The 12207-nt window shown below is 41.4% G+C and overlaps 1 protein-coding gene across 6 annotated transcripts in view; it reads right to left on the bottom strand.

The window, feature by feature from the left end:
• The window catches only part of LOC136004357 (nuclear factor of activated T-cells, cytoplasmic 3-like), a 128088-nt gene that overhangs the window by 31530 nt on the left and 84351 nt on the right, over positions 1–12207 (bottom strand). Inside the window, exons 10-11 of one of the 6 annotated variants that reach the window (XM_065660825.1) lie at positions 8218–8426; positions 5727–5813 (exon numbers count right to left, since the gene is read on the bottom strand). The exons of 1 other annotated variant lie outside the window; for it this stretch is intronic. In XM_065660825.1, the coding sequence (XP_065516897.1) occupies positions 8365–8426 (62 nt within the window). In that variant the 3' untranslated portion in view covers positions 5727–5813; positions 8218–8364. Of the gene's footprint in view, positions 1–5711; positions 5814–8213; positions 8427–10636; positions 11043–12207 lie in introns of those variants that run through there. 4 more of the 6 variants (XM_065660826.1, XM_065660821.1, XM_065660822.1 and 1 more) reach the window with 4 other exon arrangements.

Below are 12207 nucleotides of genomic sequence, written 5' to 3'. Positions count from 1 at the left end.
CCCCAATCCCCCCAGCAGAGCACCGACCGATACCTCGTCCAACCCTGCAGTCCCAGCCCTTCTGGGTAAATCTCCGTTACATCCTGGGCATGACGTGCTGTGGTATGGAATACCTCTTTGGCCAGTTTGGGTCAGGTGTCCTGTCTCTGCTTCCTCCCAGCCTCCCCTCCTCCCTGGCAGAGCATGAGGCTCAGAAAGACCTTGGTCAGACTAAAACATTTGAGCAGTAACTAAAAACATCAGTGTTATCAGTGCTGTTCCCAGGCCAAAAGTCAAAACGCAGTGTTGCACCAGCCACTAAGAAGGAGAAAAATAACTGCTACTGCTGAACCCAGGACAGTATCCACCCCTTATTCCATACTATTCACGTCATGCTCAAATCCCACATTTTCAATATACTATCACTCTTATCTCAGTGCACTCTTAGTGCATGAACCAGTCCCTATAAAGCTGCTGAGTCCATCTGATCCATGATGTCAGGCTCCATCTCTTGTAACAGTCTCTCAGAGCAGGAGAGGCTCTGTGCAGTGTTCACACTCATGAATAACCTGGGCAATAGTGTCCATTGCTAAGTCCACCCCTCGATCATGAGTCCATCTCTATGTTCCATCTCTGCCCTGATGGCCTGAAGTGCCATGGGCCCACCAGGCTCAAAATAATTCACTGTCCCCTTCAGCAGTTTCTGCAACTTGTTGCTGGGGACTCCATACAGCTGCTTTCCATCTCCGATGCTTCCAAAGCACTGGAGGGGCCCAGTGGTGTAAATACTAGCTCATACTGTCCCACACACCCTGCCACTCATGACTGTCCAGCCTTGGGGAAAATCTGCTCCTCCTGTATCGTCGTCTAACTCTAGAAAAGACGCAAACCCGACTGCTTAACTTTTGAGATCAGACAAAATGGTCTTCTCTTTTTCTGAGTCCAGATCTTCCTCCTCTGCCTTGCTGGAAAGTGCTGCATCATCTCCTGCATCCTCCTGGGGCTTGGGCTCCTGGAGCTCAGCGAGCGACTGCCACGGGATGCTCTCGGCCACCACGGGGCTGGGTTTGGCCACGGGGCCCGGCTCCTCCACCGCCTCTTCCCGCTGCTCGGCAGCCACCTCCTTCCCGGCCTCTGGCCCCGCTCCTGCCGCTGCCTGGTCCCCGGGGCTGCTCTCCTCGGCCGCTTCGGCCACTGCCGGTTCCCAGGGCCGCTCCCCCTCAGCTCCCAGAAGCCTCACAAAGACGGAGTCAAGGACAAGGGCCAGGACGGTGAAGAGCAGCGGGACGGCCAGGTACAAATCCATGGCCACGTCCATCCTGCGCATATTACAAGTCGTTGCCATAAAGTAGAGTGAAACAAGAACCTTAGCCCAAGCCCCACACTTGATAAACACTAACACAGCAAATACTGGCTCTAAATAATGTACAGCATTCTGAAACTGTGAGATCAAGAGGAACAAATTTGAGAGCCAATAAATCAGCATTGTGACGAGTGACTATTAATCCAACCAGATCTGTCGTTATCTCAACCCCTCCTGCCCCACGTTGGGAGCAGGCGGAGGGCAAGAAGGGGGGGGGGTGGGGGGTGAGTGAAGGACTGCGTGATTTATGGATGACTTTTGTTTAAACCACGATATATGGGCAGGGACACCTCACACTAAACCATGTCACCCAAGGCTTCATCCAACCTGGCCTTGAAAACCACCAGGGATGGAGCATTCACAACTTCCTTGGGCAACCCATTCCATTGCCTCACCACCCTCACAGTGAAGAACTTCTTACTTATGTCTAATCTAAACTTCTCCTGTTTAAGTGTGAAACCATTACCCATTGTCCTACCATTACAGTCCCACAGGAAGAGTCCCTCCCCAGAATCCTTATAAGCACCCTTCAGATACTGGAAGGCTGTTATGAGGAATGCACGCAGCCTTCTCTTCTCCAGGTTGAACAGACTATCTTCATATGGGAGGTGCTCCAGTTCCCTGATCGTCCTCGTGGCCCTCCTCTAGACTTGTTCCAACAGTTGCATGTCCTTTTTATGTTGAGGACACCAGAACTGTACACAATACTCCAGGTGAGGTCTCACAAGAGCAGAGTAGAGGGGCAGGATCACCTCCTTTGACCTGCTGGTCACGCTCCTTTTGATGCAGCCCAGGATATGGTTGGCTTTCTGGGCTGCGAGTGCACACTGAAGCCAGCTCATGTTCAGTTTCTCATTGACCAACACCCCCAAGTCCCTCTCCACAGGGTTGCTCTGAATCTCTTCTCTGCCCAACCTGTAGCTGTGCCTGGGAATGCTCCAAACGAGGTGTAGGACCTTGCACTTCGTTAAACTTCATGAGGTTAGCATCTGCCCACCTCACAAGTGCCTCAAGGTCCCTCTGGATGGCGTTCCTTCCCTCCAGTGTATCAACTGAACTACACAGCTTGGTGTCATCGGCAAACTTGCTGAGAGCTCACTCAATCCCACTGTCCATGTCACCGACAAAGACTTTGAACAAGACTGGTCCCAACACCGATCCCTGAGGGACACCACTCGTTACTGGTCAACAACTGGACATTGAGCCATTGACCACAACTCCTTGCGTGTGGCCACACATCTTTATCCACCGAGTGGTCCACCTATCAAATTGACATTTCTCCAATTTAGAGACAAGGATGCCACGTGGGACAGTGTCGAACGCTTTGCACAAGTCCAGGTAGATGACGTCAACTGCTCTGCCCCATCCATCTGTTCTGTAGCCCCATCATAGAAGGCCACCAAATTGGTCAGGCAGGATTTCCCCTTAGTGAAGCCATGCTTGCTGTCATCAACCACCTTGTTGTTTTTCATGTGCCTTAGCACGCCTTCCAGGAGAATGTGCTCCAAGATTTTGCCAGGCACAGAGGTGAGACTGACTGCTCTGTAGTTCCTTGGGTCATCCATTTTCCCCTTCTTGAAAATGGGGCTTATATTTCCCATTTTCCAGTCGTCGGGAACTTCACCTGACCGCCACGATTTTTCAAATACGATGGACAGTGGCTTCACAACTTCATTCGCCAGCCTCTTCAGGACATGCAGATGCATTTCATCAGGTCCCATGGACTTGTGTAAGTTCAGCTTCTTAAGATGGTCTCACACCAGATCCTTTCCTACAGTTGTCCTAGGGTCTTCATTCTCATAGTCCCTGCTTCTGCCTTCCAAAACTTGGGTGGTGCAGTCAGAGCCTTTGCCAGTGAAGACTAAGGCAAAGTAGTCATTCAGAACCTCAGTCTTCTCCAAATCCAGGGTAGCCAGTTCTGATAGCTTCCGGAGAGGGCCCACTTTGTCCCTAGTCTATCTTTTATTTGATACGCACCTATAGAATCCCTTTATTTTATCTTTCACATCCCTAGCCAACTTTAATTCCAACTGGGCCTTAGCTTTCCTAACCTGGTCCCTAGCTTCCCTGAGAACATCCCTGTATTCTTCCCAGGCCACCTGTCCTTGCTTCCATCTTTCATAACCTTCTTTTTCTCCCCTCTAAGTTTCCTCAGCAGCTCCTTATCCATCCATTGAGATCTCCTGGCTCTCCTGCTGCTCTTCCTTCTTGTCAGGATGCAAGATGGGGATTCCTCAACACAACTCTGAACATCAATAAAGAAGCCTTTCTAAGTTCATTTATCTAATTGTAACTGAATTACTGATTTATCATCTGTGGGCCAGGTTAACCCAACACATTTAACCTAGTAATTTTCATGTTCTCTTCTGTTCTCTGCATTTGGAAGCAGTTTGTAGTCTCTCTCACTGCAGAGTAGTTGTACACTTAATCTGAACCCTCATAAATAGTTCTCATACTGCTCACAACTATATCCTTTTGACCAGCTGTTTTTTTCTTAAGTAAGTTTTATTGTTTTCCTGTAATTCCCCTTCTGAAGTTCATCACAGCCTGTAATGTTGAAACTGCTACTAAACAAAGTAAGACATTTAATTAATTTTTTTTAGGCAGTTTCTGTATGCTCCTTTGGACCAAATATAGAGCTGTTTCTCCTTGTGGGTTCTTATGATTTAGTGCTCCATGAAGCAGTCATCACACCCATTCTGAAAAGCATGACTCAAATATTCTATTAGTGTATTTCCTGTCTTTGTTGATTGGTTGATATCTTCCCACACGATTGTTACAGCTGCTCTCCTGTTCAGCAGTGTAATTTAGAACCTATGCTCTTCCTAATTTAAGCCTGAAATCTGAATCTGGAAGCATTCCATACTACTAGTTGATACAGTCAGCCTGTCTGATGCTAAGCATTCTTCAGTGTACAGAACTATTCTACTAACATTCCCTTTGTGTCCACAGTTGAGGGCAATGGTATTTGGGGGTTTGCTCTTCAACAATTACTCTGCACCTACCAGATTAAGTTGCACAGGACATACATAGTCTAGAAAGCTAAAATAATCTAAGATATAACTGCTATCTTATTAATTGATTTGCTGTTTCAAGATGTAGAAATGTTAACTCGTTTTGTGTCCTGGGTTCAGCAGTAGCAGTCATTTTTCTCCTTCTTAGTAGCTGGTGCAGTGCTGTGTTTTTGACTTTCAGCCTGGGAACAATGCTGATAACACCGATGTTTTTAGTTGTTGCTAAGTAATGTTTACTCCGACCAAGGATTTTCTGAGTGTCATGCTCTGCCAGGGAGGAGGGGAAGCCAGGAGGAAGCAGAGACAGGACACCTGACCCAAACTAGCCAAAGGGGTATTCCATACCACAGCATGTCATGCTCAGTATATAAACTGGGGGGAGTTACCTGGAAGGGCATTATAAATAGTAGCCACTTGCTTTACTAGTAGCATTTTGATATGTAAGGAAAGCAGAACTATGTCAGTTTTTTGAAAGGTGGTAAAGCATTGTGATTTATTTTAGGTTCATGCGCAAACTTAAGATCAGTCTACACACTCACTGTGTGAGAGTTTTAAGGCTACACACAGAGCTTGGTCACTTTCCTGGTAACAATTCCAAATCAACTGTAAACTTACAGGTATCCCCCTTTAAAAATCTATGGGGAAAGTTAAATGTGTTATATGTGCTTATATATATATGGGGAAAAAAGGGTCGGTATTGTTTAGCATTTTAGGCATGTTTATAATTAAGTGAAAAACACTTAAGAATAAGTATAAACACGAACATGACCAATATACCATGCATCAATTTCTAATATCATTATTTAAAAGTCACAGTGCAAAATTATCTCCTTTATATGTGACATGAAGAAGCTGAAAGCATCTTAAAATAAATCCAGTCGATTCTTCCCCATTAAGAAGTGCACATTCAACTAGAAACCTATTTATGACTCTGTATCCCAAATACTTGGATTGACTGTGCATGCCACTGCATTCCATCTATTTAAATTGACATTACTTCCTCTTTTTAAAAAGGGGAAGCATTCTATATTTGTCACACTTAACCGATCTGCCCACTCTACAGCCTTGCCCATATCTGACTTAAGATTTTTCATATCCTGTTGCTGAACTAGATCCTACAGCACTGAGGAAGTTCTGTGGCAGTTACATATGCTTTCAGTGGGGTTTTTTACTGAATAAGTGAACACCTGGTTCACAGCTTCTGAATTTCCAACTATTTCAGAATACACAGGTGTGCAATTATAGCAATACTTAAGTATTACATAGCTCCGTTCACTTGTAGATGTTAAGACTAATAAAACACTTTCCCCTTTCCTTCGTGCTCCAATTTCAAACATTTCAGTAAGCAGACTCACCCTCTAGATTTTCCACATAGGAGTTGGACATGAGTGCTGAATGTTGAGTCCATTTCTCTGTTGAACCTGATGGCTGGTATTCCAGGTCAGAGATAAAACTGTCTGTGTCAGAGAAGAAGACAGACATAACTACTGACTGGACTAAACCAAGATGTTACAGTTCACTCAACCAGGAAGTGACTTTCAATTTTCTTTTAATAGCACTAACACTAAATATTTTCACTTACAACTACTACATATGTCAACATAAGTATAAATTATCAGAGTGCCTATTAAAACCAATATCACTTATATATTTAGTTATTTTCAGTTAGCAGCCAGAGCCATAAAGGTAATAGTTAATATTTTTGGATGTCTGCCTAGTTGTATCATGATGAATTTTATACTACATATATCTAATTTTAGTATGTGTGTTAGTTTAGAACATTCCTCCTACAATTTTCTCAATCTGCTTTACTTACTGTGGTTAAATTAAAAGTGCTTATGTCATTTGACAGCACCTCCACTGAACAAGGCAGGCAAAAGAATACTAGTAAAAAACACCTTTATTTTTATTTTTATTTTTCCTAACCTTTCACCAGAGGAAACCATTGCTGTAAACAGGTGTTAGCTTCCCCTTTACTTGTCAGGCTGTCTGCATGTTCTGCCCTAGGTACTGATCTGCAGTCAGGCCACATGCAGGCTGAAGTGTTGGAAACCTAAGCATGATCTTGGTAGAGGTGGCTCTGGCAGACCAAGGAAAAGTCAGAAACAAGGAGGAAGTGGAGAACTGAATTCCCTTCTACTGTTTTTCCTGGAGGAAAAATGAATGTAGACTAGTGTATTTATTATTTTAACTAACAAATGCATGCTTGTTCAGTTGTGATCCATGACTGTGCAGAGTGTGCAAAAGTATACTTGGTTGGGTTTGGTTTGGGGGTTTTTCCCTGCCCAAGAGAGAGCTGCAAGTTTAGTACATCAAGCTTTAATACAATTAACAAAATTACTCTGAAAGCTGGCTAATTTGTGTCTCCCAGATAGAGCCACACATTTGCTTTGCCAGCATGATTTCTAAGCCCTGCTTAGGGATGACTCCTGGGAGAATGAAAGAGTCTGTTCTTATACTTCCTCCTGAAATTCAAGCAGTTCAAATTACTTCTTTGGATGACTTCTTATGCTTGTTTAAACCTTAAAGTTAGAGGAAGTGGAAAGTATGATCTGGGTTTCAATGAAAATGTCCGCTGCCATTTTGAAAGAAAGGAATAGATAAAAGACAAATTATTGTCAAATAATAGATTAAGAAAATAACATTTTTCTCACCAACTATGACAGAACCAGCGAGAAAGTGACATTTAAATAAAGATCAAATGAATCCAGGGAGATGGACAGAAAACTACCTTGGGATGAAACAAATTAACTTTTACTAGTAATCCTCTTTAAATCTCTGGCTTTCAAAGGAGCAGACAGAGAACAAATGCTGACAAAAAGCCTCTAGAAAGGACAGTGGAGTTAATTAACTCTTATAAGCAACAGTCTCTGCACCATAAACTCTGCATAGCTTAGATGATAAGGATTATCTATCACTTTAGCAGAGAAATAAGATTCAAAGCAGCTTTTCTAATTAATTTTGCACACTGAGGGCTCCTAATGAAGCTGCTGACAGCACTGAGGTTTTGCTCTTACAAATCCCTGACAAAACATGTCATGTGTAGCACATCTCCAGCCAGCACCTTCTGGAATGAAGCATTCACTTGCCTCAGGCACCTAATATTTATTTGTTGTTTGTGAAACATGGTAAATAATTCAACAGCCTTTTAAAAGCATGCAGTATAGCATAAAGATTTTGTTCAACATGCGGGACTTAAGGTAGTGGATAAATATACATTAAAATACCTTTCTACTTCATAATTTCATAAACATTTGAGAGAGGTTTTTACTTCCTTAAGCAATACTATAATGTGTTTCATACCCAAAGAATATAACACTAAAATCAAAACTATTACATTGAACTAGAAATGAAGCAAATGGACATCCTGTAGATCTATCTATTTAACTGGTAAAAGATCCATGCTTTTATGAACCACCTCCTTGTCTTGGTTCCTCCCTTAAGTAAAGAAAGGTTAAGAAAAACTTTAAACCCTCAGTTATACGCACCAACTTTGGTTCAAAGGATCTCTTCCTACAGAAGTCAAGAAACTTCATTTTTGTAGCACTACTTGGTTAAAAGTTTAGCCTGTCTATCCCTTACTGCTACTGAACTGAAGAAGGATGTGCGGGCAATGGGACTAGGCCTAAAAGATGTACTGGTTTAAGAAAAGTGGATCCCAAAAATATTCTAGAATTCATGGTTGTTTGCAGTGGTGTTGTGGTTTAAGCAGAGAGTGGGGATTTTAATATGCTTTGCAAAAAGATGTTTGATATAATTGTATAGCGGATCATATCAACTGTCTAGGTTTCACAGCATTTGCTGCATCCGCCCAGGAGTTTGTGGAATTTATAGGACAGGTGAGTGAATTGCTGTACCTACAGGTAATGAGGATCAGTAAACCTCAAAGAACATCATGGCTAGACTGCAGTGCACACTTCCTTGGGGACAGGCCTTTGTCATCTCCAGGTGGAACTCCATCAATCAGCCACATTCATGTGAAGAATCCCTGCAGCTACATCACAGGGGCTAGTGCAGTATATGTAGCCTGGTTTTGACTCCACGTGACCAGCAACCAGTGTCAACTTTCCCTAAAAAAAAAAAAAAAAAAAAAAACCCAAAGGCGCTGCCAGGCTATAATTAACCCTCAGTGCTCTCTGCTGTGGAGCAGACAGCTCATTCCGTTGGTCTGTGATCAAAACCAGTTGTATGGCAGGCTGTGTTTGCAATGGCAAGCTATCGAGGATGTGGTGGGTTGCCTTGCAAGTTATCCCAAGCTATAAGACAAGGTTTCTTCAAGTAATTTCAGGTTCAATGCCAACTTTACTAAGAAGTACTTTTTTTTTTTTTTATTTTTTTTTATTAACAGATAAAAAGGGCTGTTTGAAATGTTAGGAGGAATATAGTTTTTCTGTGCTTATTATGTTTATAGCTACATAAACAGACTGAATGTGCCTGCTGAGTCACAGCACAAGCTCTGCAGTTATTTGGTTCAGTAACAAATATCCCTGTTCATGTCATGGTTATGTCATCACACTCCAAATTTACGTATCATAGTGAACCACCTCATCTCATTTACCCTTTTCTCTCATGCAAGAAGATGGACGAGTCTAACATAGTAAGTATAAAGCATGAACCTTGGAGCTGGAGGACGCATGCTGCGCAGCAGAAAATAGTGTGAAAGCATTTAAGTGTATTTTAGCTGGTATCAGCAGGGCATGCCTAATGCCTTCCAGTTCCATTACTATTGTGAGTGTCTGCACCATGATGTAGACATGTCACCTGTGTTCACAAAGTAAGTTTCTACTCTTCTAAGTCTTAAATGGGAATCTTTTTGCAGTGGTGCAACTAGTTGAACTTACTTTGAATCTGTTACAAGGTGCTCTGTGGCTCTCGGGGCAATGGGAAGTCATATGTTAGCTGGTCATAGATGGCTGAGGATTTATCTGAGTTCTTTACACATCAGCAGTCTCTAAATGGTCTTCTCACCAGGTGCCTTGCTGGCACACATTTTATGAACACAGTGAATGAACCCACTAGAAGACATGACCGCTGACAGCCCATATGGATAACATCCTCTTCACCTTTCCTCACTGTTCCAACCTTTTCCTTTTAATATACTGCTCAGTCTGGATCTTTCTGTTTCATTCATAACACCCACCCATTTCTAAAAGTAAATTCCCATTCTCTTCCAATACATTTCAGGTTCTGACTTGTCATCATATGCTTATGAGGAGAATTAGAATTCCACACTGCTTTTTTTTTGTTATCTATCTCCATACTGCTTGACAATATATATTTAATATACAGAATACTAAGGAGGAGTCTGAACACAACCTTACTAAAGAATTTATACTAGTATAATTTTGGAAATGCCTATTATCAACACGAATATTCTGAGGGTTTTGTGTACAACGTAAGCTAGAGTTCTTGTCACACAAATCCTGCCAGGCATTCTACAAGATGCAACATTTTGTTCTGTGCTTCTGAGACAGCAAACCCCAAAAACTGAAGTTGCAGACAAACATCTCAAGTTGGAGTAGCACTGTCAAGAAGACAGGTTTTTGAGCTGCTCTCCTCCATACTAAGCTAGACTTTAGCATTCAATATTTTTAATGTTTCTGCAGACCTTCAATGCTCTGGCAGGATGCTGCCTTCATTAAGAATGACTTGTTAATGCGTAAGTTTTAAATATAGAGAAAAATACAGGATACAGTCATTCTCCAATGCTTTCTTACTAGTTACTCCTGTGAGTCTCCACAAGTTAAGCTGAAGCTACAGTAAAACGTTATCTGTGAAGACACACAAATTCTCTAGCAAAGATCAGGATAAACACTGAGCTTCCCAGCAAGAGAATTCATCAACTAGAGACTTATCACAGAACTACTAAAATGAATGAATACAAATGGCTTAGAATTCTGTATGGAATGTGTCTGACAAAGCAGCTTATTGCTTTGTGTACACAAAACTGTTAGAGGATTTCTAGTTATGATTTATAGTAAATCCACAGGATTGCTAGTCTCCAGTTTATATAATGGAGATGCAATGAATAACAAAATATAAGAGGATTAGTAGAAGGTCATCCTGATTTGCTGAATACAGCCTAAAATAATACCTTAAAAATGGTTAAATACAGTTGTGCATGTTAGAAATCTCATCACTGTAGAAAGTAATGAAATCCAAGGTAAACTTACTCCTAAACTGCAAACCACAAGATATTAAGTTTTAGATCAACAGTATTAGAATAGATTTAAATCTAAAACTTGACAGTGGGATAGGTAAACCACCACACTAGGAGCACTTTTCAAAAACAGTGGGGAAATCATATAACTAGATTGAGTCTAACTTTTTTTTTTCAAGTGGGGAAGAAATGGGACCTTTATTAGGGGAACGTACAACAAACAGAGCACAGGATGGATGATGGATGTTGGAAAGGACAAATATCAACAACTGCCTGTTTCTAGTCATTTCAGCTGCCTTGTTTACACCTATTTGCAGCCCTAAATATTCTGTGGTCTATATAGTCAGCTGTTAGCCTGAGGAGCTGGGCAGAGGGCAGACTTCCTGAAAGATGGCAAGGGAAAAAGAAGGTCCAACATACCGGGGTGGGTGGAGTAAAAGTGGAGGGGACAAAGAGCAAGAAGGTACTTCTACATACTTCCAGTCCAAAAGTTTACCCGCTTGTGCAGACTCACTACCGAAAAGACCTAAGTAGAAAGAAGTACTGTTTTTAAGAACACCTTTTAAGTAGTAGTATACAGTACAAATTACTTTAAAATTGTGTTATATTTTAAATGTTTTTTGTAATATCATTTATATTTAATATCTAAGTGTCCTCATGCATTTTGATCCCTTGTTTCTTCAAGTGAATTAGAAAGTGTTTCCTGTAGGAAGCAATTACGGGAAGAAGGGAAGCCAAACAAAAGATCAAATTCAAGGCGGAGATGAGAAAAGCCTAAAGACATCAACTAGATCCTGTTGAAAAACAAGAAAACAAAGAACCACCTAAACTTCATCAGAGGGAAAAAAAAAAAAAGTTAAAACGTGTACTTTGTGCAGACACCCAGGCAGAGGATCTGTCTTTAAATGATGTAATTCCTTTTCACTCTTAGTCTGAACAGAGCCCAGCTTGTTCTGACTGATGAAGGGCAAAGCAACACAAAAAGTTACCCCATGCTGGTCACTGACAAGCGTGCCTGGATCTGCAGAGAAGCTGTAAGTGGTGAATCCAGATGTGATACACTTTCTGGGAGATGCTAGATCGACTAATCCAGATGCTCTTGCCTTGAGCACTGATGTATGAAGCAGCTTTGTAGTTCTGTATTAAGCAGTGGATTGGAGGTTTTGAAGAAAAAAAAGCCTGACTGATCTAAGAAGAGGCAGTAAGATTCACTTTTAGGAGTCTTGCTTAAAGGGATTAGGTAACTACTACCCAGAACGTGTTGGGGTATTTTTTTAAAGAATTTTAAATACTACTCCAGAACAAAAGAACTTTGTAATTCCAGGACTAATTTTAGCATGAGGTAGCACTTCTATACTACACTCAAATTTTGTTAAAAGAAAGAAGATTATTTATGCTGGCAGGGTTGTTTGGGTTTTTTGTTTTGGTTTGGTTTTTTGTTTGTTTTGTTTGGGTTTATTTTTTGAGTTGTTTGTTTACTTTTTTAAGACTACTGATTTAAATATTTAAGGTCAGTAATCCAGACATGATTTATACAGTTCTCAATTGGTTTTGCATTAGTATTTTAAGAGGTTTATTTGCCTTAATTGCTAACCTATAAAAACCTACTTTCCAACTAAATATAGCTTAAGGTTTGATATATTAGCTGGGAGAACATACTGTACCAACATTCATTAATGTGTGCAATTATG

Source organism: Lathamus discolor, chromosome W, assembly GCF_037157495.1.
Source record: "Lathamus discolor isolate bLatDis1 chromosome W, bLatDis1.hap1, whole genome shotgun sequence".
Lineage (NCBI taxonomy): Eukaryota > Metazoa > Chordata > Aves > Psittaciformes > Psittacidae > Lathamus > Lathamus discolor.
The sequence above is the reverse complement of the archived record's forward strand: the minus strand, read 5'-3'. Positions and strand labels throughout refer to the sequence as shown.